Consider the following 25358-nt stretch of genomic DNA (forward strand, 5'->3'; position numbering starts at 1 on the left):
GTGAGATTCAGACTCAGATCTGGCCGACAGGTCTGCTCTCCACCTCCAGGCCTTGCCCAGGAAGGGGGAGGAGGACTTATTTTAAGCCTCAGCAGCTCTGTGTTTTGAATCACCACACAACATCGAAGACCAAACCAAAGAGCAGTGTGGTAACAAGACACGTCTCCCCTCTGAGGCCCAGTGACTTTGCCTCATGGGGCTCAGTTGACCATGACATTGGGTCCACCAGGACCTCCATCTTTGGGACCCAAGGGCTGCAGAGTTGGTGTGGCCGTGGGCTCCTTGGCAAGGGGCCTGCCTCCAGGGCCGCCCTGTGGATGTGTTCAGATTGGCACCAAACTGGCTGATGTCACAAGGGGGTGAATGGGCAGTGGGAGACCTCGGTTTGCATGGTGTTCCACCCTTCACACTAGCAGAACAGAAGCCGGCCCTAGTTCCCCGCTGGAGCAGGTCATGAGCAATCCAGCTTTTCTTTCCAGGGCCTTCCAAGCCGCAGGCAGCAGGCAGCAGACCCCCAGAGGGCAAGCGGGCACACCCCATACCAGACAGGCCTAGAGATCCGCCCACCCGAGGAGGCTCTGCAGAAGCTTCTGGAAGCTGTGAGGCGCAGCCAGTGGGCCCAGGCTACGTGGAAGAGGTAACACTGCCAGGCAGCTGCCGTGCCCTGGACCGTCGGTGTGCACCCTGCTCCGCCTCTGGGCTGTGGTAGAGGGCTCTGGCAGGGGTCAGGCTTTAAGACTGCACCCCAGTTCTCCATCTGACATGTACACACCTGTCCACGGGCAGACTCAGTGAACCATCTTGCAGAACTCACTGGAAGGTCCCAGCACTAGGTTTCAGACCCTAGGAGGAAGGCCTGAGACAGAGGCACAGGACTCTTGGGCATTAGGAGCTGGTGTGTGGCCTCTGTGGCATCGCCCAGATGCCCAGAGCTCAAGCAGTGGCCCTGCACGGCCTGCCTTGAACAGCCTTCTAGATCCCGATTTGGAAGCCGCCTCCACTGGCCGCTTCCATAGTTCCCAGGCTCCCCGTCAGTGGCTGAAAGGGAGTGTGTGAGCATCACCATTTCTTCTCTTTGTTCAACCCATTCAGCATCTTCTGTTCTGTCCCTTATAAAATAACCACACCAGATAGGAGTCCTGCCGTGGGAAGCCCCGTCATTTAGTAGTGGAGGAGATAAGGTGCATAAAAGCCGCAGGAAGCACGGAAGGGCTTGATGATGTGGAACTCGCCACAGAACAGAGGCAGGAGCTCTGCAGGACAGGGCCTGGGCCCCAGGTGTCGGCACCCGGGGTGGGGATGGGGGTGGGGGAAGGGGGTGGAGGCAGGGGAGACCCAGGGCACGGGAGGGTGTGTTGGTGACATGCTGGCTCCCCTGAAGGCCTCTTGGCAGGCAGGAAGCCAGCACGCAGGCCTGGATGGCTCCATTGTCCCTTATCAGGGCCTCCGGGGGAGGCTCAGTGCCCCTGAGGGGACAGGGGTCCCCCTGCCCAGGGACTAGACACACTGCGTGGGCAACAGCCAACTCAGCAGGTCTCTGTGTCTCAGGTGTGCAATGAGGAAGGCAAGGTGATCCGGTTCCACTGCAGGCTGTGTGAGTGCAGTTTTGGCGACCCCACGGCCAGGGACACGCATGTGCGGGGACGGCGACATCGGCTGCAGTACAAGGTATGTGGGATTGACTGACCAGGCTTCATGCACCCCGCCCTGGCCCCCGCTCCTGAGTCTGAGCCCCTGCCGGGAGCTCCAGGCCCCATGAGCCTGTCAGGCAGTGTCCACACCCGCATTCCCGCTGCCTGGGGACCGTGGGAGGAGACCCAGCACTAGCTGTGTCTCCCGTGGTGTCTCAGCTCCTGCCAAGGAAGGTTTAGTGGTAAAACTCCGTGCCCGCTTATTGCAGGAGGGGGTCCTCGAAGCACATGGGATGGGCTCACGGATGCCGCCTCCTGTCCCCAGGCTCTCAGCGTCCGTGTTCTCTTCTGGTGTCTACCAGGAGCTCCAGCTAGCGTGCGGGGCTGAGTGGGGAGCCTGGGGGGCAGGAGGGTGTGACCCAGGGGCCACAGATGTGGCAGGAGTGCTGGGCTGTCCAGGCTGAGTGTCTTCAGGGAGCCAGTCCTCCGAGGACCCTGGGCAACAGGTGCTGAGGGCCTCCAGCGCCAGTGGGGCCTTTGTCCATGCACTCCACTTCCCACCCAAGGGGGTGGCCTGTGGGCCTTTCTGCCCCATGGGCCCAGCCAGTGCAGCTGTCAGCTGCCCCCCCTCAGCCTCCCTCTCACAGGTTTGCAGAGCATGGGTCTTGTTACGTGTGCACATGGGCGACGAGCAAGCTTGTGCACAGCACACATGAGTGGCTCTCTCACAGGGCCCCTCCTTTCTAGCTGCTCTATTGAGACGTCATTCACACGCCACACAATTTGCCCATATAAAGGGTACGGTTTCACGGCTTTTACTACTGTATATTCACACACTGTGACCATTTCCTCTCTCTAGTTCCGGAACATTCCATCACCCCGAAATGAGGTCCCATCACACCTGCACACACTGCTCCATGGGCCCCCTCCCCATCCGTGCAGGAGCCTGTCCTGGACGTGTCACACACATGGACTCACACCCCATGGGGCCTCCTGTGTCTGGTTCCCTCCCTGAGCGTCGTGGGCTCAGGGTCTGTCCCCGGGGTGGCATGTGTGGGCGCCTCACTCCGCTGTTTGCAGCTGAGGGATGTGCCCGTGTCGGGGGAACGTGTACATGTGGACCGTTGCCGGCAGTGAGTGCTCCCTAGACAGTGCTGCACTTTCTGGATGATGAAGGAAGAGAGAAGCTGCAACGGTATAGAAAACTCAGATTGCCGGATTTCACGCAAATGGTGCTTCTGCTGAATTTGCTTGATTAGAAATACGCACTTGGGGTTGGCTCTGCAGCGACCCATCCAGGGTCAGTGAAGTGTCTCAAGGTGGTACCGAATGCCCTTCTTCCTTGGGTGGCCACACCCGGGTGTCTGCTGGGCAAACTCCCCCTAGAAGCTCCCTGTTTTGTGGCTCCCAGTCCCAGGAGCCTTAGGACTCTGTGGGATGGAGCCCCAACTGTTGAGTCAGCACAGGAGGCTGTAGGCATGGGGGCTCCTGGGGCTCCCAGCGCTCATGGAAATGAAGGTCTCCTGTCTCACGGCCCTTCCTCCACTTTCCAGAAAAAAGTGAACCCTGACCTTCCGATTGCACTGAAGCCCAGCCACAGAACCCAGAAGCTCCTGGAGGCCAGGCTGAGGAAGCAGAGGCAGCTGACCAAGAAGCGGCTTGAGGAGATGCGACGCTGGTACGCGGGGATGGGGTGCACAGGGTCCCTGCCAGGCCGCCCCCACCCTCCCGAACACCCTCTGCTCGCTTCAGGCTTGAGGACCCAGGTGCTCACCCTTGAGAGGCTAGCAGGGGACACCGCCCTTGGGGGAGACGGTCACACTGAGGATCTGTGCTACTGTCACATAATAAATGCAGAACAGCACAGCCCCTGTGACCGCAGGGCAGGTGCTCTGGGCCCCCATTCCTGGGCATGCTCTGTGTCTCCCTCTCTCCCCAGAGTCCCTCTGACATCCTGTGTCCTGATCTCTTGTCTCCCCTAAATCTTAGTGTTCCTTGCGTCCCCCCTGAATCCTGGTGTCCCCTGAGCACACACACATTTGTCATGTCCCCCTTCACCATCTGGAGCAGTTTGGAAGCCTTTTCTGACCTAGTGTATGATTGATGGAAGATTTGGGCCGTGGCTGAGCTGGGGAACGAAGCCCTGGACAGACCGGGGGCTGCAGCCGCCCCTGCCTTCCCCCGCTGCTGCCCTTGGCCTGTGTCCTCTCAGCCCACCTCGCCTCCATCTCCTGGGCTCTCAGGGCCCCGTCGGGCAGCTGAGACCCTCCCTGGTGGTCCTGGAGCCACCAGCCTTGCTGAGCCCCACGACCAGGTGTGGTTCTGATGTGACCAGCCCAGTGAGGCCTGCAGCCACTTGAGCACCCTGTTTGCCCCTGGTTCCCCGGCAGGCGCCACGAGCTGTGCAGGAGACGCCTGGAGGAGGGGCCCCAGGCCCAGGATGAGCACCCCGGACCCCCATCACCTGACCAGCACCCTCCTTCCCTCAAGAGCAGGCCAGGGGCGCCTGCCGGCTCAGCTCTGGTGGGTGGTGGCCTTGTCTTGGTGCCATCATGCCTCCCACGGTGGAGGCCCCGCAGGCAGGTGACCCTCTCAAGTCCTCGCTAGGACCTGAGTTCTCCAGGGTGAGGGACATGACTTTGAACTGAAACCCCCCTAAGAGGGGCCCGAGGGTGGGAGCTGGCAGGGCCTGAGAGCCATAGCCTACCCACCCCATCACCGGTCACCTGCAGGAGCCCCAGGCCCAGGCCCCACCACTGGCCACGGGAGTTCCTTCAGCTCCGAGGCCCGGGCCACCACCTCCCTCCAGAGCCCTCGGCGTCCGTCCGTGCAGGCTGGGCCTAGGCTTGGATGGGAGCCTTCATTCCCACCTTGCTGAGGGGAAGAGCCCCACTGAGTTGGCTGAAAAGCCTCTGGCTCAGAAATGTAAGAACGTCACCGAAAGGGAGCCCTCTGGCCCCATGCAGTCCCGCATCCCCGCTGTTCCACGCCTCACGGGTTCCTGTCCTCCCTTGGCCTGGCTCCCTGCTGCCACTTGCCTGTCACCCCCGAAGCCAGCCTGACTCTGGGGTTCCCTGTGGCCTCCTGCTGCATGTGCTGTGCCTCAGCAGGGCTGACCTCCTGTCGCCTGCCCACCGGGCGCCTGGGGCCTCGCAGCCAGCCTGTGACGTGCACGCCTTGCCCTGCAGTCCACGTGGCGGGAGACCAGCGATGACCGGCACGTCCTGTGTAAGCACGCCGCCATCTACCCCACGGAGGAGGAGCTCCTGGCCGTCCAGAAGGCCGTCTCCCACTCAGAGCGTGCCCTCAAGCTGGTGTCTGACACTCTGGCCGAGGACAGCTCCGGGAGCCCGGAGCACGCGGGTGGTGAGCACAGGTAGTGGGGCCACTCTCCGTTCCCAGGGCCCCGGGGTGACTTGGCAGGGCAGAGAGGTCCCCCTGGGGGGAGGGCCGGGGTCTCGGATGGGACGTGGCTGGCTGGCAGGAGGGCAGAGGCAGCCTCACCCTGATTGGCTTTGAGCTCACCCCAGTTTCTGGGGCTTTCCACCCGTGGGCAGAACATTCCCCAAACTGGCATTTCCTACGGAAGGTGCATCTAGAAATGTACTTCACAAAGGGCAAACCAGACTGTTCCTCTTCTGTGAAGTGGAGATTAGGGTGATTCTGACCCTCTTCTTCCTCTGGCCCCACCCCCGCTGGCGGGAGGATGCCCTGGAGCGCCCCCGCAGTGAGTCACTATTCCGGTCGCTGTGACTGTCGGGTGGGAAGGCCCCGCTGCCTGTGATCTGAAGGAAGTCTGCCTTTCCAAGGCCTTTCTTTCTGAGTGGTGGCTTCGTTTCCTTTTTGAGTTGTTTGTATGAGGCTAAAGTACTCCACGTTCGTGCGTATGGTCCAGCGGCACAGGGGACACTCACAGGTTGTGTGCCCATTGCCACCATCTGCTTCCAGAGCTTTTCCGCCCCCTCATGCAGAAATCCGGCCCTGGTAAATTGGCCACCCCGGCCCTGGCACCCACCACTGCACGTCCTGTCCCCGTGCTCGGCCTGTTCCGGACACTGCACACACTTGCAAGAGGAACCCCTACAGGGTTGGCCCTTTTGCATCTGGCGGGTGCCACTCAGGAGCTTCTTGTTCTGCAGACTTGTGCCCTAGGAAAGTGCATGTGTACCGCCCCTGAGTGAGCTCCAGGGGGTCATCCTGACACAAATGCCCCCAGGTTCCAGGGCCTCCCCCAGGAGAGTGCCCTTCCTCCACCTCGAGTGCTGGTGGAAGCAGGGGTGCAAAGAGACACGCTTTCTGTTCCCCACGGGCATCCTCGTACAAGAGGGCAAAGTCCCGTTCCAGCTTGTTGGGGATGTGCGCACGCCCACCATGCTCAGCTCAGGACCTGCAGATTCGTGTGGCCCCACGGCCACGAGTCAGCCTCCCCTAAACCTTGCAGCCGCTGTGTGCTCGAAGAACAAAACTTACCTTGTTCTTTTTATAAAATTTTTTTTAAGAGAGTGCTCAGGGATGAGCTGGGGGAGGGGCAGAGGCAGAGGGAGAAGCTGACTCCCCGCTGAGCAGGGAGCCCGAGGCGAGATTCGATCCCAGGACCCCGGGATCTCGACCTGAGCTGAAGGCAGACCTCACCCACTGAGCCCCCCAGGTGCCCTGACCCCATTTTAAGCTTTCACTTGACATTTATGTCACATCACGTGTTAGGTCTTTATGTTATTGTTCAAAAACAGGGATGTGCCTTCTTTACACGGGATCATAGTAGACAGTCATTTACTCAGCTGGGGGCAGAGTGTGCTCGTGTTTGGGGGTTTTCGCTTACTGTGGAGGGCCTGTCACATACACACAGTGAAGCCCTGGGGAACGCCTGGTGCCTGTCCCAGCTGATCCCTCAGAAGGGAGCTGAGAGGCCAGAAGCCCATCCTAAGCAGCGAGGGCTCTTGTTTGACTTAACAAACCACAATGCCATTATATTTCAACAACAATCCTTCAACATTGTCAGATACGCAGGGTTGAAATTTCCTGTTGTCCCACAGAGGTCAGACTGTGGGTTTGGGGGTGGTTTTGTTTTACAGTGGGTATGAATTAGGATCCAGACTGGTTGGCGAGCTCTGAGTCTCTGTGTCTGCAGCCCCCACCACCCGCCCCCGAGCTCTGCAGCCATCTCCCATCTGCATGTTGCTGTTGGCCTCTCGGCCCAGGCCTCTCTGGCCATGTTGGGCTCCAGCGCACTGTGGTCCAGAAACCAACAAGAAATACATAAGTGGGGGCACCTGTGTGGCTCAGTTGGTTAAGTGTCTGAGTCTTGGTCTCCGGGTTGTGAGTTCAAACCCTGCACTGTGCTCCTCACTGGGAATGGAGCCTACCTAAAAAAGGTAGAAAGAAAAAGAAATACATAAATGGATTTGTAAAAATTGGAGCCCCTCCTATCCCAAGAAGTGTCAAACCAAAGGTGGCAGTTCCTGAGCCGAGGCAGGGATTTGGTGAGGGGCTGAGGCAGAGGCCCATGGAGGGAGGCAGCGAGGCCACGAGGGAGAGGGTGGCAGCCAGGAGGCCTCAAGCCGGGCTGGGAGAAGCTGGAGTCCCCCCCCCAGCCTGCAGAGGGGCTGCGCTGGACAGAGGCAGTAGTCAGGTTCACACGGCAGCAAGCAGGCCAGGCCTTCAGAGGGCCGAGCAGGGACCTGCGTCAGGCCGCTGCAGGTGGGGCGCCCCCGGCCTCGGGACCTGGGCCTGAGGGGAGAGGGCAGGCTCCCAGCAGAGGACCTGGCAGGCCTCCCAGCCAAGGAGCTAAGGTGGGGGCGCCATGACCCCAGAGACACTCGGAGGGGACACACAGCCAAGGGCCCGTGTGGGTGGGGCCCGCCGGTGACCAGGGCCCACGGGGATGGCCTTTGGGGGCCTTTGTCAGAGTGTAGATTATCCGGAAGGAGTAACAACCTCCAGCCCTTACTGAGCACGTGCAGTCCAGCAGCCTTGTCCCTGGGCATGTGCCCATTTCACAGGTGCGGAAGCTGAGGCAGAGGCTTGGCAAGGAGCCCGTGAGCGCCGGAGCCAGGGACCCTGGCGGCAGCACCTCTTCCCCACCCCCCTAACCCCGAGGGTCTCACACCTCTGTGGGCTTGTCTTCACAGCGGCGGCTCCTCCTCAGCTCGGGTCCTGAAGGGCGTGATGCGGGTCGGCCTCCTGGCAAAGGGCCTCCTCCTGCGGGGAGACAGGACGGTGCAGCTGACCCTGCTCTGCTCGCAGAAGCCCACTCGCGCCTTGCTGCGGAGAATCTCGGAGCAGCTGCCCCGCCAGCTCCCGGTAAGAGCCTCGGCTCCGCCCATGGGCTCCAGGCGGGATGACTTGTTTCCACGCGGTTCTAAGAAACAAGAGGCTTGGCTGTTAGATGCAAACCAGGTTGTTTTCATTAAAAGGTTGACAAGAGGGGGAGGAACGTTGGGGTTCCTTCCTAAGGTGACTTCAGGGTAAGTCCCAGCAACAGTGTCCTGTCGTGGCAGTGCCGACTTACCAGCCACTGCGGGGCAAGGGGAGCCGAGAACCTTACGGGGCCCTTTGTGCTGGGGCAGCCAGAGCGGCGTCTGGGGCCAGCGGGAGGCGGCCTGGGCTCCTGGGACTTTCTCCCCAGAAACAACAATTGTGGGAGGACTGAGATGGCCTTGTGATCTAAATGGATCATCTCAGGCTAAAAAAAATCAGTTCCGGGGTGTGTGTGGGGGGCCCTTCCTGGTGTGTCAGCCTCCGATCCTGGGAGAACCCCGCATGGGGGCCGGGCAGACCCCAGCACATCTCCACGCTGGTCAGGACGCACAACCAGGGAGCACGAGAGCAAGCTAACCTCCAGCGTGTCGGTGAAGAAGTGAAAGCCTGATGCCAAGGAGGGAGCACTGGCGGGAGCAGGGAGGCACATGACACGGGGTGGTGGGAGGCGTGCATCCCAACAGGGTAGAGCGCTCAAGGCAGGAGCTAGAGACCGGGGTGGCCTTGAAAGGTGGGGGAGCAGTGGTCCCTGTAGAAGGACCTGCATTTGCAGTGGCCGCGGGGCAGGTGTGTCCGAGCACACGGGGGCCTGGATCATACCACTTCCCTGGAAGTGGGAAGACAGGAGGGTTCTGAGCAGAGGAGTGACGTGCCCCGACTTGGCCACGTAAATACTCGTTTCTGTGGCTCAGCCGGTTAGGTTTTGGACTCTTGATCTCGGCTCAGGTCATGATACTAGGGTCATGGGATCGAACCCTGCAACGGGGAGGGGGGGGGGGGTCGGTGCTCAGCAGGGGGTCTGCTTGAGGTTCCCTCTCCCTCTCCCTCCTCCTCTGCTCTCCCCCGCCTTGTATGCCCACATGAGCGGGCTCAAGCTCACTCACTCTCTCTCTCTCATAGTTAATCTTTAAGTAAATCAGTAAATACTTGTTTCCTTCACTGTAGTCTCCAGCTCACTACTGCAGGGGTGCAAGCATGGCTCATGTGCAGCCCCATGAGGATGGCCTCAGTCGTGGGCAGTGCGCCCCACTCTAGCAGCGTGGACAGGCCGCCGGGGCCACCTCAGCAGGAGGCCCTGAGCAGAACAGGGGACCGGGCAGGAGGAGGGTGCGTTTCAGGGCCAAGAGTGGCCTCAGGCGTATATGCAGGTGGTGTCAGAGGGTGATGGACGCTGGGTGCTGGGTGCACAGCTCCGTGCTACAGGCCCCAGGCCCCCTGAGGTGGGCCGTGGGCTCCCTGGTCCCCACACTAAGATGTGGAGATGTGACGGGGAAGCATCTGAACCCACCGCCTAACTCGGGCTCATCTGTGCTGGCCAGGTGGGGGCCAGGCGGCTTAGCCGGGGCGTGGAGCATGTCCAGGGGTGCAGACACGGCTGCCTGAAGCTCCAGGCCAGCTCGGGAGCACCCTGCCCAAACAAGGCAAGGGGCACAGTAAGGCCTCTTGGGGCAGTGGGCGCTGCACCAAACATGCCTCGGTTGTGAAATCTCCCCGGAGGCCCTGCGTGTGAGGGTGGCCGGCTCAGGGCCGCCCCCAGTGAGAGGCAGTGGCCGTGCCTGGGCCCCTGTGGCAGGTAAGGGTGGCGACCAGAGCCAGAGGGCGCCTGGGTCTGCCTGGAGGCAGGACGTGGAATGGGCTCTCCCCACACTTCCCTGGTATGCCCACCCTGGAGCTTGTTAGACCCACTAAGTGGTCTTGCCGTTCTCACTGGGCAGCACCTCTTGGGTCCAGTTGCGTAAGCTTGCTTAAGGAGCGTCGCCGTGTCGTGTGGCCGATGAGCATTTCACTGCTGTCCGTCCATCACTTGAGGGCCCCGCCCGTGTAGTTGGACAGTCAGGCCGTTTCCGGTGCGCAGTGTTACCAGCGAGGAGATGACCTTGTACGCCTGTGAGAGCTTCTCCCAGGGGCAGAATTGCTGGGCAACGGGAGGCCAGATGCTTCTGGTGCACGTCTCCAGATCAGCCTCTGCCAGCAGTTTATGGGTGCCCGCGTTTGCCAGCCGGGCTGCCCCTCAGACTTCTTGAGGTTTGTCCTCACGGGTGACGATGGCACCTCATTATAGTTTTAATTTGCTTCGTCCTCACCATGGGAGGAACCTGTGTTGTTGTGTAAAGAGGGTCCTTTCTGTTTCTTTTCCACAAACTGCCTGTTAGGTTACTCACCAGTTTGTTTCTTTAATTGGATTGCTCATCTTGTTATTGAGCTGTGGGCATTCTTTACATATGAAGGTACCTACATGTAGGATCCGTTATCTGTACGCATTGCTACATATTTGCGCCCCTGCAGGGTGGGGGCGATGTCTCGGTCCCTTGGAGGTTCCAGACGCCCAGCCCGGGGCTTGTCACTCGACTCCATCCTTGCTGGTTTCCCTGTGCTTCTCAGCTGCAGTGACACGGATTCCTGTTGCCTTTGCACCTCACAGATGGTGACAGAAGATAAGTATGAGGTCTCCTCTGACTCTGAAGACAGCGTCATCATTTCCTCCTGTGAGGAGCCCAGGATGAAGGTCATTGTGTGTGTCACCTCGCCCCTGATGCGGGAGGACTCCTCTGTGGACCAAGGTGCGGCCGGGCCCCTGCGTCCCACCTGCTCCCCACACTCACTGGTGGCTGAGGGCAGCATCTGCCTGTGTGCGGGTGGGGTGGGGTCCGCGGCCAGGGATGTATTCTGTCAGCCCTGGATGCTGCCATGGGAGAAGAGCTGGGCCTCAGGGCAGCTGCCGACAGACACGGGCCCACAGCTGGTCATTCCTTTATTTTTATTTTTTAAAGATTTTATTTATTTATTCCTGAGAGATGCAGAGGGAGAAGCAGAGACACAGGCAGAGGGAGAAGCAGGCTCCCTGCAGGAGGCCCAGTGTGGGACTCGATCTTGGGACCCCGGGATCACACCCTGGGCTGGAGGCAGACGCTCAAATGCTTAGCCACCAGGCGTCCCAAGCTCTGGTCATTCTTAAAGCCCCTTCTGCTTGTTTCGTCAGAGCTGAGGACCCCGAACGTCTCACACTGTTCTTTAAATCAGTTCACTTTTGTCACTTTAATTTTTTGAGTGGCACCGTTGAACCGTTGGTGGAAAACATTACCAGCTGTCACATTCATCTAAAAAATAAACTCGGGGATAAAACACCATTAAATTGTAGCCGAAGGCCCCATGAGGCTTTGCTCCAGCACATGAACAAGGGGCAGATGGGGCAGGTCGGGAAGTGTGGACGGCCCGAGTCCACTAACGGCGCAGGCTTGGGGGTGGCCCCTGTGTCCCCAGGGATGCCCGGGCCCCGGCTGGTGGTCACCAGAGGGGGTGTCAAAAGCCCCTCCTCGCAGACACCCCTGCTGCCTCCATCTCTGCCTGAGAGAGCAGCTGGCCTGACACCCACTGTGGGGACATCTATGCACAAGTGACGTGGGTCTCACTGCTGACCTCTGTACCCGGGGCCTCCTGGGGCGAGGAGGTGCGTGTGAAGCAGCAGTCAGAGGGTGTCTCCCCAACGCCAGGCCTTTGCCATCAGCGGTGGCATCTGTTTGAATCTGACCCTCTTGCTCCCTTGTTGGGATGCACTTGGAAGTATCTGGAAGTCTGGCTTCATTTATCGTTTTCCACCTGATGTGGAATTTGCTCACCACGGGACTGGGTGCTGGAGTTTCCCCCTTGAAACCACAGGGGGAGGGATCCCTGGGTGGCTCAGCGGTTTGGTGCCTGCCTTTGGCCCAGGGCGCGATCCTGGAGACCCGGGATCGAGTCCCGCGTCGGGCTCCCGGCATGGAGCCTGCTTCTCCCTCTGCCTGTGTCTCTGCTTCTCTCTCTTTCTCTCTATCATGAATAAATAAATCTTAGAAAAGAAAAGAAAAGAAAAGAAAAGAAAAGAAAAGAAAAGAAAAGAAGAAAAGAAACCACAGGGGGAGAGGATTGTCTCTGGCCCTTGCAGTGTCTGGAGGAAGGTGGCCGGTCTAGGGCCCTGGGAGGCGGGGGGTGGGAGGAGGGGTAGGGGGCACCGTGCCCACATGCCCTTTACTTCTAGAAGGAGTGCAGGTGCCTCAGCCCAACCCCGACGACATCCTGAGCCCAGAGAAGTGCCTGCAGTCACTGGCCGCCCTCCGCCATGCCAAGTGGTTCCAGGTCAGGGGGCAGGGGCGGGGGGCCACGCGGTCTGCCCTGCCGCGCAGGAGAGCGGGCTCTGAGTACAACCATGAAGGGCAGCGTCTGACGGCGGCTCCCTGCCTGGCGTCGGCCCATGTCTCCTGGCCAACGGCCCCGGGTGGCCCTTGTTCCCCACGCCTCACGGGCTGGCTCCCTGAGCTCACGGGCGCCTCTTCCCCCAAAGGCTCGAGCCAGCGGCCTGCAGTCGTGTGTGATCGTCCTCAGGGTCCTTCGTGACCTCTGCCAGCGTGTGCCCACGTGGGGCGCCCTGCCAGACTGGGTGAGGCATCCCCGGGGGCCCCGTTTTGTCCCAGACAGACGCTCCCCATCCCAGGCTGGGCTTTTCAGAAAGGCGCCCACTGAAGCCTGAGCAGCCAGGGAAGGTGGATGGGGGGCACGTCTCGGGGTCCCTTGGGACCAGGGGGAGCACCTTAAACCCACGCCTTGCACACAGAACAGGAGCCTGGCCTGCGCCCTCTCTCCTCTGACACCCCCTGGCAGTCACCCTGGAGCCCATCGTGGGGAAGCGGGGAGAAGACACCACGGGGCACACGTGCGCCCAGGCCCCGAGGTGCCGTGTTGCAAGGCCCCCAGCCCCCTGCCCTCTCTGGGCTACTCCCCGCCTCACACCCTCCTTTGGGATCGCGCCATACCCCTGCACCCGAGGGCGGGTCTGAGTCTGTCCCTCCCTCGTTTACTTTGGGGACAAGTTTTTCTACTTGCAGTTCTGCCTCCAAAGCCCTTCCCCGCGCCCAGCCCTGGGCCTTAGCCACCAGGGTTCTCGTGCCCCCTCCCCAACCTCCACTTCCCGCCGTGTCTAGGGGGGCACCGCTCTTGACACCACCCCAGGGTGGACACGGGGTCCACTCTGAGAGGGCTAAATGCAAGAGGGTCACAGAGGGCGTGACGGGGGCAGGAGGCCAGGCTCCGGGGAAGGGTGGGCGAGAGGCAGAGAGCCGGGCAGTGTGGGGGGGGCCTCTCGGCCCAGGGTTGGCTCTTGTTGGGGTGGGAGCCAGCGGCCCAAGCGCTCTCTTACACCTCAGTGTCTGTCCTGTCCCCGCACCCCAGGCCCTGGAGCTGCTGGTGGAGAAGGCTCTGAGCAGCGCATGTGGGCGCCTGAACCCTGGGGACGGCTTGAGGCGTGTCCTGGAGTGCGTGGCCTCGGGGACACTCCTGCCAGGTCAGTCCCACCAGCCGGAGCCCAGAACGCTAGAGCACGTGGCAGGTGCAGAGGGAGCTGCATACACAGGCTCAGGACGGCGCCTGCGAAGGAGAGTGGGAGGGGCCGCACAGCCCTGGTTCTCAGGGGCCCCCCTGTGTCGGGAGAGCCCGGGAATCTTGCCCAAGGAAATAACCGGCGGGACAGTGGGCTGCGCGCCGAGGTGCTCACGCGGCCTATGTTACGGGTGCCGAGGGCGTCCCCATACCCACTGCAACGTTGAGGTGTTAGATGCAGAAATGGGGTTTCCTGGTCCTTCTGGTGCTGCGGGATGGTGGCAGGTTAAGAGAGGGGAGAAGTGATGCCGTGGGCCCGTCCTGTGGGCCCTTCATGTCACTGCGGTCACAGGTGCATGGGGGGGGGCAGGGGCGGACGCCCTGGAACCCGCCTGGGCCCCTGCATGGCCCCGTGGCCATGGCAGTGTTTCACCAGGGTGCTCTCTCCTTCGCCGCCCCCACCTCCCCTCACCAAGATGGGCCTGGGCTCCAGGATCCCTGCGAGAGAGACCAGAGGGACACCCTCGAGTCCATGACCCCCCAGCAGCGCGAGGACCTCACGGCCACTGCCCAGGTAGGACAGCCGATCTCTGCGGCTCACAGGGCTCTGAGTGGAGTCCAGCCCCAGCAGACGGAGGGTGGCACCCAGGTCCCAGCAAGGCTTGGTGGTCCTGCAAATGGTCTGGGGCTCTCCCTCCCCCACCTTCCCTTTGCGGAGATGGGTGGCCTGCAGGTGGCAGGACCCTTCCCAGGAGCAGGACAGCCCGGCTGCCATGGCGACGAGGCACACACCTGGGCCCTTGCTGGCTGGGACTTCCCTGGGCGCCCCCAGCCCCCCCTCCCTGTGCTGTGAAAACACCCAGCCATGGCCTCGAGCTCGGCTGGCCCCCAGCACAGCCCCCGCCTGTGGTTTCCCTTTCGTCGGCGAGTTTATTTATAAGAAGATCTCCCAGTGGCACACAAACCGCACCAGGCCTGGCACTTACGAATTGCCCCTGACAGGAAGAGCCAAGTTGCTCCGGATCAGAGGCAACAGCAGAGGCTGGATTTGGGGTCCCCACAGGGAGGCCGGAAGGGGCTGACACCCCAGGGGCTCCCAGGCAGCGTCCTGCCATCAGCGCCCGGCGAGCCCCCCACACCTCTTCACGCCTAGTGTGCCCTGGGCTCTGTGGTTGGCGGAAGGCTGCTGTCAAGGACACCCCTGGAGCCCCTGTGCCCGCGGTGGGCCGGGCCGGGGCTGCAGCAGGGGAGGCCGCGGGTGGGCCCTGACTGGCTCTCTGCCCCCAGCACGCCCTGCGCCTGTTGGCCTTCCGGCAGATCCACACGATCCTGGGCATGGAGCCGCTGCCACCCCCCAGGAGCAGGCCAGGGCCACGCTTCCGGAAGAGGCTGCGGGAGGAGGTTGTGGCCTCGGAGTGCGAAGTCCAGAGGAAGCAGGGCGGGCAGGGCAGAGAGGGACCTGCGTGAGCAGCCTCACCCCTGCGAGTGATGTGGCACATGTCCCCGCAGCCAGAGGACAGTCGTGTTTTCCTTTCCGGAAACGCTCCGTGGGTTTCTTTAAAAACAGTTGTGCTTAGATCTTCAGTGAAACCACGCTGTTGGGAGTGAGAGCCGACTGGGGCAGCCCCGCCAGCCCAGGCCTGCCCCCCCTCCCCCCCCAGCCGGTAGGAGGTACAGCGCACCGATGGGATGGTAAACCCTGGTGTTTCTCACTGGCTTTCAACTCGCCGGTGGCCTGCTAGGCACGTGGGGCTCGGGAGCGCTTCCTTGGGATGCCCCAGCCGTGTGAGGACTGGAAATCAGGCGGACAGGCCCCCTTGGCGGGGGAGGCAGGCCAGGGAGCACTGGGGGGCGGGGGGGTGAACCCGGGGCACTGCCAGGCCTGGAGCCGGGCTCCCCAGGCCCAGCCTGCTGCCGACCCAGCCGACCCCTCCAGACCCCCAGCCTAGAGAAGCCCCCGACCCCACAGCCAGAGGTCTGCAGGCCTGAGCTGGGCTGGTGTCTCCCCCACCCCACCGACGTCAGCCCTCAGGGAGGGTGGTGAGGATGCAGGCTGGGCACCCCCTCGCCTCCCAGCCGCGTCCATGACCCAGTGTGCCCTGACCCCTACCGCCGAGTGCCTTCTAGTAATGCTGCCATGTGCAGCTTCTCGTTCGGGGCTGGGCCTTGCCCTCGGCCCCACTCACGTGCAGCTGCGGGTGGGCCGAGGGCGGGGCCTGGTGCAGGAGCGCTGGTGGACGTGGGGCACCCCCCAGCCCCCGCCCGCCCCGGCAGGCCTCCCTGTGCTCGGGGGTTCTGACCAGCTGCCCCGTGACCCTGAAGGAGAAAAGTCTACAGTCACTTGGTCCTTTTAGTTTCACCTCTGTGTTTAGGGGACAGTCTGAGTGTGGCTTCGTGTCTCATGTCCTTGTAGGGCTACCCCAGAGTTTGTGGGGGGCGGGGAGTAAATAAACAGCATCTTTTGCTGTGCACTGTGCAATCCTTTGCTCGGGGTACAGGCGCGCCTGCGGGCCCCCCCCCCCACTCCCTCAGGGCTCCGAGCAGGGGCACCTGACCAGCCAGTGTTGGCCTCTGGGACTCAGGCCTCGAGTGTGACCAGTGGGGAGGTCTGAGGAGCTGGTGCTTCCTGGAGGCTGCACCCTGACGTGTGGTCCCTCGGGCCATCCCCACACTTGGGGACCCTGCCCCAGAAGCACTCCTCTCACACCTGCCCCACGGCTGCTCAAGGAACCCTTCTTGTTCTGGTCCCAGAAATGAACAGTGGGGCCATCAGCACGACGGTCAGAGGCCCAGAGGGCTTCCTGGAGGAGGCGGCGGCCAAGCGGGGTTGGTGGGGTGGGGGTTCTCTGCCTGCAGGTCTCCCACCAAGAGTTTGCTGGAGTTTTCCCAAATCCTCACTGCAGACCTCCGGGGGTGGGTAGGGGGGCTCACATGGGGAGACCTGGTCACGGGCTGAGCTGCTGACAGCCTCAAGCCAGGGCGCCCCGGGCAGTGGCGCAGGCAGCAGGGAGGGGCCCGGAGGGGAGGGGGCACGGTGTCCAGCGGGAGTGGCCCTGTCGGAGCACGGGCAGGGCGCATGCCAACCAGGGTGGGGAGGTGCCAGGACCCCCTCTCAGAGCCTGGCCGGGGGGCCATCAGCCCCTCGGGGAGAGGCCGAGCCTCGTTGTAGCCAGCCCGCGCCTAGCCGCCACCACCTCCCAGAGGGCAGGCGGCCCCCGCCCCCCGCCCCCGCTCCCCACAACACCAGGAGTCAGAGCCAGCCCCTCAGCTGGCCCTGGTTGCAGCCACAGGTGGGCACGGGGAGGGCGTCGCCGCCTTCTCCACCTCCCGCAGCAGGCCTTCACCCCACGCTCCCCGTCCAGGGCCCTGCCTCTCACCCAGATGCCCCGGCTCACTGCCGCCTGCTCGGGTGCAAGCCCCCCTTCTGCCTGCCGTGACGGCGGCCCTCTGCTGCTTCAGACCTCCTTACCCCAGGGCCTTTGCACATGCTGTTCCCACTACCCAGTAAGCTCTTCCCTGACCTGTAGGGCCCGCGACTCCTCCCTTCCCTCGGGTCTCAGCTCAGGTGTCACCCCCTCACAGGAGACTCCTCGAGCACGCCTGATGGTCACATGACCGTTTTTCTGACTACCGCACACCCCTGGTTAGAATCACATGTTCCCCGCCTTCCCCCAGGGATGTGACTTCTCTGTGGGCAGGGAGTGCGGCCGCTCCGCTCACCACGGTATCCCCCAGAACAGACCACGGACACCGTCGTAGCCCAATAAACGCGTTAGGCGGCTTGGAGCCGTGCTCTGCCTCCGAGATGCGGCTCCCTGTCAGAGGAAATGCCTCCTGGCAGTGAGGACCCCGTTTGTGTCCATCCCAGGAGGCTGTTGGAAGGGTTGGGGTGAGGCCTCAGCTGCGGTGGTGGGGGAGGGTGGGGGGGTGGCAGGAGGGGGGGAGGTGAAGAAAAGGGAGGATGGCTTGGCCTCCACCATGCGGGGCGGTCGTGGAAAGCCCCACGGGCACAGTGCCTGGCAGGGGCGACCCCAGACAACCCCATAACCCACTGTTCTCGCTGGGGAAGACGATGGCATCCTCACCACCGGGTGCTCTGAAACCAATGCCGTTGTTGGGGAGGCAGATCTGCACCCCCCCCCCCCCCCCCCCCAGCAATTCCACAATGATCAAGCAGTTGGCTAGCGAAGCGTTGGGTCCAGATGGATGAAGCGTCTGGGCCGCCGAGCTCGTTGCAGCCCCGGGCAGGAGACCCCAGCGCAGGCCTGCGGCGCCCGGGAAGCCCCCCTAGACCTCAGGCTGCAGGATGCTGGCGGGCGAGCAGGTTGCTAGGAGACGGCGGTGAGTGTGGGAGGGATGACGCGGGCCGTGTGGGCAGGGCTGGAGCTGAACCTGGCAGCCCGTCCCCAGAGACAAAAATGGAAGGGCAGGTCTGCCAACTTCATCCAAAGTCCCTGCTGACCGTGAAAACCCGCCGCGTCCCTTGTCGGGGGATAAGTGGCGCCCCAGGGGCAGCGGGGGCATCTCCAGAGGCCCTGCGGGCGGGCTCCCTGGGCTCCCTGGGTGCCTGTTAGTCGGGAAGGTGTTCCAGGCGAGCAGGTGAAGGCTGTGCTAGCAGATGAGCCAGAGGCCAGAGCTGCCCCTTCGGTGCGGAAGGGCCCTGGGCTGGGGGAGTAGTGCCCGGTTATGTCTGCCCAGGTTCTGCCAAAAAAAAAAAAAGTATTAGGAAGCAGGTATTTGCCTCCCCATGTTCCCAGCAGCATTGTCCACGGCAGACAAAGGGTGGACATGACCCACTTGCCCGTCAACAGGTCAATACACAGTGCGGCCCGTCCACACCCGGGACACGACCCAGCCTTGGGGAGGAAGGGGCCCCGACACCTGCCCCAGGAAGCACTGACCCCCTGCCCCGCCCCCCCGGCTCCCACCACCTCTTCTGTCTCTGTGGACGGGCCTCCTCTGGGGACCTCCTGGGAGTGGAGTCCTGCAGGAGGAGTCCTTCTGGGTCTGGGTCCCCTCCCTGAGCCCGGTGTCCTCGAGGTCCGTCCACGTGGGGGCAGGTGTCGAGGCCCATCCACAGAGACAGAGAAGAGGTGGTGGGAGCCGGGGGTGGGGCAGGGGGCAGGGGGTCAGTGCTTCCTGGGGACGGGGTCTCCGTGTGGGGAGATGGAAGGTTCTGGAGACAGTGGTGGGGGTGGGTGCGTGGCGGAGTGAGTGTGCTCCGTGCCCTGAGCTGTGAGCCTAGAGGCAATTATGATGGTGAAGATGGTGAGTTTACATCCGCTTTACACTAAGGAGCTTGAATGCGTTGCGGTTTCCCATTACAAAGAACTTGAAAGTTCCATAACAGTGGAAGAGCGGAATGCAGTGGACCGCTGCGAACCCGAACCGGGTTTCCTTCCTTTCCCGCCTCTCATGCTCTCCTGGTTGCGGAGAGGCTCTTTATACCATCGTGATTCCTGCTTTTCTTCACTCGACGCTGTCACAGCGTGGCTTTCTCATGTGTTTTAATGTGTTCAGATACTTTTTCTTATACTTCTGCAGACCTCATGACGTAATTTTTAAAATTGAGCACATAGTGTGAAACTTAACCACTTCATTTCAAAGTGTAAAACCCAGTGGTTTTGGGTTGTTTTTTTTTCCAGAGGTGTGCAACCTTTACCACTGTCTCATTCCAGAACATTCCATCACCCCAAAAACGAAACCTAGCCCCCTCATCTGTCACCCCCAGCCCCTGGCCCCCACGAGCCCCATTCCCGTTCATGGACGAGCCCATCCCGGACATGTCACACATGTGGACTTAACACCCCGTGGGGCCTCCTGAATCTGGTTCCCTCCCTGAGCGTCGTGACTTCAGGGTCCAACTGTCCACAGGGCAGCGCGTGTGGCCGCCTCACTCCTGTTTGTAGCTGATATTCCCACGTGTGGGTGGGTCACGTCTTGTTATCTACTCATCCATTGATGGACATTTGCGTTGTTTCCAAAACTGGAAATAGCCACTTTGGGGCTATTATGAAGAGAGAAAATTTTTAACAGCTGCATAATATTCCATAAAATAAACATACCTTCATTTGCTTAACCATCCCCCCCTACTGTTGGACACTTAGATTGCTGTTGTACAGTTGGGGTTCTGTCGCTGACCCCCATAGGTGTCCAAAAATGGAGCTTCTCAATCTAAGGGCACGAGCATTTTAAGGCATCCGAAACTTCCATGTGCGAGATTGTGTTCCATCAGGTTTTGCCAGTGTCCCTCTCGCTGTAACCGAAGGAGCCCCAGACTCCACCCCCAAGTCAGGACCCTGTCTTCTCATGTCCCAAACATTTCTCTTCGCATGGACAGAAGTGTAACAGTTCGGTTTCCTCCTGTGTGATGTCTCACATCCCACACCGCTGTTCTTTCTTTTCCTCAGTTGTTCAACACAGTGTTTATCGAACTACAGTCACTCGCGTGGCTTCCCCATGGCTCCCACCAAGAGTGTTGAAATGTGTTCAATATTCAATCAGCAAGCACTCACCGCCTTCCGTGAGGGGACCCAAAGACGACCCAGACCCTGTAACTCGTGCAGGGAGGGTGACTCCGGGCTCTAGTGTCAGTGTGGCCCTTGGACATATTAGCTGTGGGGTGTCACCTCCCCGAGCCTCTATAAAGCTGAATTTCAACTACTAGCACCCAGGTTGCAGAGCTGGGGGGAGAACTCAGTGATAAAATGTATTTTTTCACACCTGCTGCCCAGAAAGGGTCAGCCTCAGAGTTATAGGTGTGGCAGAGGGCAAGTGTGAAGGTGGAAACCAGCAATCGAGATGAAAGTCACAAAGTCACACATGGAACAGTGGCCCCTTCATCTTTAGAACACCAGCCGCGGGGCTGTGAGAAAGACCCTGCAGATGTTGCTGGTGTTTGGGACTCGCCTACAGTGGCTAGTGCCTCAGACTCAAACCAGAGTGAAGCCACCCCAACGGCAAGGGGCCCCCCTGTCAGCTCTGCAGCACATGCCTCAAAAATTCTAGCAGCTAGTGAGAGACTAAAACCCAAAAGGAGAAGAAAAAAGTAACTTGTTGGAGGAAAGAGACAATGAGTTGCAGAGAAACCCTCGAGTAGGTTAATCCTCAGGTCTCAGGAGACACAGCGATCAGGAAGCAGCTTTTGGAAAAAGAACACCGAGGGGTGCCTGGCTGGTTCAGTCGGGGGAGCATGCGACTCTTGATCTCAGGAGAGTGGGTTGAAGCCCTGCGTTGGGTGTAGAGATGTCCTAAAAATCTTTAAGAAAAAGAACATTCAATGGACAAGAAACAGCCCTTGGAAATTAAAAACCTGATAGTCAAGATGGAAATGTTGACAGGCTTGGAAGAAAAAGTAGAATGAGGAGACAAAATGAAAAAAAGGTAGGCAAGAAAATTAGAAGATCAACCCAGGAAGGCCAACACATGTCAAAGAAGAGTTCCACAGAGGAGACACCAAGGTCGAAGATATCACCAGTGATGTCATTCTAGGAAGTTTGCGGGGAATGGAAGACATGATACAGCCCCACTAAATATCCAGCACCACAGGCGAAGAAAAGACCCACACCAAACCCACACTTTGAAAGTGCAGGATGAGGAGAATAAGAAGATTCTACAAGCTTCCCCAAGAGAGAGAAGACAACATGATGAGCAGACAATGAGGAAAGAGGATTGGCTTCAGGCTGTTCAACTGCCCAAGACTGGAAGCTGGAAGACACAAGGCAAAGGAAATTAGCCCCCACCCAGCACAGCGTCCTCAGCCAAACCACCATCACAGAAGAGTACGGAGAGAGAATACCTTCTCTGGAAATGCCTAGAGGGCTCACATTCCCAAAACAAGGGCACAGACCAAGAAACAGGGAGACCCGGACCCAAGAAACAGGAGCTACATCCCAGAAATACCCACGTGCCAAAAAAGAAGGGCCAGGGGTACAGCTGGGCTGCAGCTGGCCCTGAGTGGAGAAGTTTCTTCCATCAGAATGGCTGGAGGTAAGAGGATGTCATAGATACACAAAACAAAGGCAACTATTAACTCCAGGAAAATAACAAAGCAAGTCCTAGAAAATAAAAGTGTTCTTATGTGGACGTTGCTCTGCTGTGAGCAATTCACATATAATAACATAAGGGTCTGCTCTGTGCCAGGTCCAGAGATGAATGACTGACCAAGCCAGAGACAGTCCCTGCCCTCGTTCATGGAATATATATATATTTTATGAAGGGGGTCAGAGCAAGTCAGGAGGGCAGTCAACAAGAATGAGTAAGACAGGATAACAGGCAGTGATTTGGGCTCAGATGGTGGGTGGCCATTATGGGTGGTCAGTAAAGGGTCTCTCAGAGGAGCCAGAAGTGCTGAGAGGGAGCCAATCTTGAGAGTCAAGCCAGGAAAAGCAAATACTAGGAGGAGAAAACAGCCTGTGCGAAGGCTCCAAGGCTGGGCAATCAATGCCTAGAACATTCGAGGAACAGGCAGGAGGAGCAGAGAGGAGGTGGTAGAGAGCCAGCCCAGGGAAGTGGAGGGAGCTCGGAGCAAGAGGTCACAGCAGCCAGACCCAGCTGGAGACGGGCCGCAGTGAGGAGCCTGGGTTTACCCTAAGCGTGGCGGAGCCTTAAAACGGCAAGATTTTAAGCCAAAAAGGGACCCAGACCCAGTTTACACGTGTTGAACGTGCAAGCGTGGCTGGGAAATGACAGGCCCAGCTCCACCTATGGAACAAGGAAGGCAAGGTGAGGGATGTGGGAGCAGATCGACTCTACCACCCAAGGCCGACCATCCCTGGCACCCCAAAGCAGTAGAGCAGAGAATGGCCCATCAAGCCCCGCCTCCAGCTGCAGAGCGAGCGATGCAGCAATTTTCCTCGAAAGAGCGGAGTGTTCCTCCGCCGAATCCCCAAGTCCCCTGGCAGGGAAGGGAAAGCTAAATTTAAAGGTGTACTAATTGGGGCAGTCTGACCTGGCCACATGCTCCAGCGGAAGATCCACTAGGGTGTAGCTGTTCCTACACCTGGCTGCCGCTGGCCTGCCTCACCTGCCCTCTATAAAACTCTTCGGACGGGTGGTCTCTCGGATGCTTGCTGTGCAGCTGGAGTGTGGGGCCCTGGACCCTGACAGCCCTGGGTTAAAAAGTTCAGCCTGCCTACTTCCTGTGTCCTGGGGTGAGCCGCAGAACCCTCTGAGCCTTAGTTTTTCACGTCTGTAAATGGGTACAATGAAAGTGGTCAGCGCACAGGTGTCTTCACTGCCGTTACCTCTCCCCTCCCCGATATTCACTGGCTTAAAAATAAAACAAAACAAAACAAAAAATAGGTTCTGAGCATCTCCTGTGTGCCAGGTACAGAGGCCACAGCAATGAATGACACAGTCCAAAATCCCTGCCCTCGGGGGAGCTGATGTTCGAGAGAGGATGCGGCCAGCAACAAGAAAAACAAACAGCATATATGGTCAGTTAGACTACGGGAGCTCTGCAGAGCTCCAAGGGGCGGGGACGTGAAGTGTCAGCACGTTGCAATATTCTGTAAGGTATGTCTGGGGAAGTGCCCCGGCAGAAGGCACAGCTGAGGCAAAGGCCCTGGGGTGGGAACAGGGCTTTGAGGAAGCTTCTTTGCCTCCCCCTGCCCTGCCCTGCCCTGCCACGCTGTAAAGACTACATTTCCCAGCTTCCCCTGCTACTGATTTTGACCTCGTGGCTAAGTTCCATCCAGTGGAATGAAGCAAAGGTGTCACCGTGAATCTTCCAGGAAGAGGCTTTATGTATTTATTTATTTTTTTAAATTTTTATGTTTTAAAGATTTTCATGAGAGACACAGAGAGAGAGAGGCAGAGACACAGGCAGAGGGAGAAGCAGGAACCGGATGCAGGACTCGATCCCAGGACGCCGGGATCACAACCTGAGCCAAAGGCAGACGCTCAACCACTCACACACACACACACCCTGCCCCGGGCATCCCCAGGAAGAGGCCTTAAGGAGAAGAGGTGAACCTTTCCCCCCCTAGTTTCCTGCTTCCTGTTGGCTGGAATGCACATGGGAGGGCTGGAGCTTGAGCAGCCCTCTTAGCGCAAGAGATGGAAGTTCGCGTGCTATGAAAGGCAGAGCAGCAAGACGGCAGGAGCCCCGGTTCCTGACATTGCCCAGGAGCACACCCCTCAGAGATTTACCTTCTGTCTAGTTCAAGCCTCTCGCACTTGGGGGTCCTCCGTCCGTAACTGACCGATGCACTATGTGAAGGGCAGGTCACATGACCCCCCCTGTTCATTGCCTACGTTGACCTTCATCCGTATTAGTAAAGAAGAAGAAACGAGCTCTGCCTTTGAGAAGCTTACAGCCCCCCTGAGTGGAGTCCGCAGGCCTGGTGTGTAGCCCCGGCCAGCTGCGTGAGCAGGGACTAGTCGCTTTGCCTCTCTGGAACTCAGCTGCTCCAATTCCAGAAGGAGGGGATCGGCCCCCCCAACTCCCCACCCAAATCGCAACAGCCCAAACAGGAGAAAGGTAGGAGGGAAGCAGAGTGAGATTTGGATAAAGAAATAAAGAAGGAAAGGCGTTGGGGAGGGATTGAAGGGGTCCCTCGGGGTCCTTCTGCCGCAGGTGAGGGATGGGTGGCGGGCAGATTTATGGAATCGTGGGAGGGCGCACCCAAGAGATCCCGCTTCCTGACTGGGTTGAGGGAAATCTAATCAGCTTCTCCAAGTCTTTCCACCGCCCTACTTCCTGCCCCGTTTTCGGTATTAGGATTCCTTCTGCTTGCAGGTAGCAGAAACCCGCCTCAGAAGCAACCCAAAAAGCAACCAGTGGCTTCCAGCACTAGTCGTAGCGTGACCTCTGGCAGGATCCAAGGATTTGCATTCTTTCTTCCTGCAGGATTCAGCCCCTGCCGTCTTGCTGATGTAGGGGAGACGTGAGGGTTCGAAGCTGACGGCCCACAAAGAATCCTTGAGACGTCTTTGATGCAAGAAGGTGGATTTATTAAAGTGCGAGGCCCGGGGCCCGTGGGCAGAAAGAGCTGCCCATTATGGGGTCAGGAGGATGGCCCATGATACACTCTCAAGCTGAGAGCGGGTTAGGGAGAGTGTAAGCCTCCCAGGTATTTTGGGAACAAGGTTTCCCGGATCCCGAGGGGGCTAGCTATTGTTGGGAAAGATCATTTATTATTATTTAGCAAAAACTCAGTCATGATACCCTTCAGATAGACGTCGGGGGGGGGTCATATGCTTGGTGGATGATCGCTCGGAGGGTGATATCTTGGGGGGTAAAGATAAAGGAAGTTTCCAAAGGGATTTTTTTTTTAAATAGAGGACAGGCTCTTTTTTTTTTTTAAGATTTATTTATTTATGATAGACATAGAGAGAGAGAGAGGCAGAGACACAGGAGGAGGGAGAAGCAGGCTCCATGCCGGGAGCCTGACGCGGGATTCGATCCCGGGACTCCAGGATTGCGCCCTGGGCCGAAGGCAGGCGCTAAACCGCTGAGCCACCCAGGGATCCCCCGGATTTTTGTATGTCAGAGTAGATGCACAGGGTCCTGGGGTCGGGCTAGGGCTGCCTCTTGCCCTTGGCAGAGCGTCACATCGAGGCAGCCGAGTCCCTAGAGGAAGGTCGCTCTGCCCGTTGCAAGGACTTTGTCAGCGGGCTGTAGGGAGTAAGGAAATGGAATAATTTCCTTCTGCCTTTGTTTCCCACATCACTGGGACTGGGCTCCTTCCCCGGCGGGCCGAGGGCTCGGTCACCAAGGCCAGGTCCACGGCCAGCGCGACACAGCGAGACCAGAGGGCCAGGGCCTCCCGCGGGGGGTCTTCCCGGGGCCGGGTCTTGCTGTGAGCAGGGCGCGGGCATCCAAGAAGGCTTCACCGACATGCTGCCAGTTGAGGGGGGCATGAGCGGGGGACACCGGCCGGGTGAGGTGGCAGGGCA

General features: G+C 59.7%; 1 protein-coding gene across 6 annotated transcripts in view; it reads left to right on the plus strand.

Moving 5' to 3' along the window:
• Positions 1 to 24741, plus strand: part of ZFR2 (zinc finger RNA binding protein 2) — a 52923-nt gene extending 28182 nt beyond the window's left edge. For 2 of the 6 annotated variants that reach the window (XM_038567781.1, XM_038567779.1), the window contains exons 8-19: positions 480 to 637; positions 1549 to 1668; positions 3185 to 3309; positions 4022 to 4154; positions 4820 to 5007; positions 7760 to 7931; positions 10531 to 10669; positions 12124 to 12221; positions 12427 to 12522; positions 13311 to 13422; positions 13934 to 14031; positions 14745 to 15931. In XM_038567781.1, coding sequence (XP_038423709.1) covers positions 480 to 637; positions 1549 to 1668; positions 3185 to 3309; positions 4022 to 4154; positions 4820 to 5007; positions 7760 to 7931; positions 10531 to 10669; positions 12124 to 12221; positions 12427 to 12522; positions 13311 to 13422; positions 13934 to 14031; positions 14745 to 14924 — 1619 coding nt within the window. In that variant the 3' untranslated portion in view covers positions 14925 to 15931. Of the gene's footprint in view, positions 1 to 479; positions 638 to 1548; positions 1669 to 3184; positions 3310 to 4021; positions 4155 to 4819; positions 5008 to 7759; positions 7932 to 10530; positions 10670 to 12123; positions 12222 to 12426; positions 12523 to 13310; positions 13423 to 13933; positions 14032 to 14744; positions 15932 to 19867; positions 22743 to 22785; positions 23941 to 24309 lie in introns of those variants that run through there. The other 4 variants (XR_005375221.1, XM_038567782.1, XM_038567780.1 and 1 more) reach the window with 4 other exon arrangements.
• Positions 24742 to 25358: the final 617 nt, after the last annotated feature.

The sequence above is a fragment of the Canis lupus genome, chromosome 20 (genome assembly GCF_011100685.1).
Source record: "Canis lupus familiaris isolate Mischka breed German Shepherd chromosome 20, alternate assembly UU_Cfam_GSD_1.0, whole genome shotgun sequence".
NCBI lineage: Eukaryota > Metazoa > Chordata > Mammalia > Carnivora > Canidae > Canis > Canis lupus.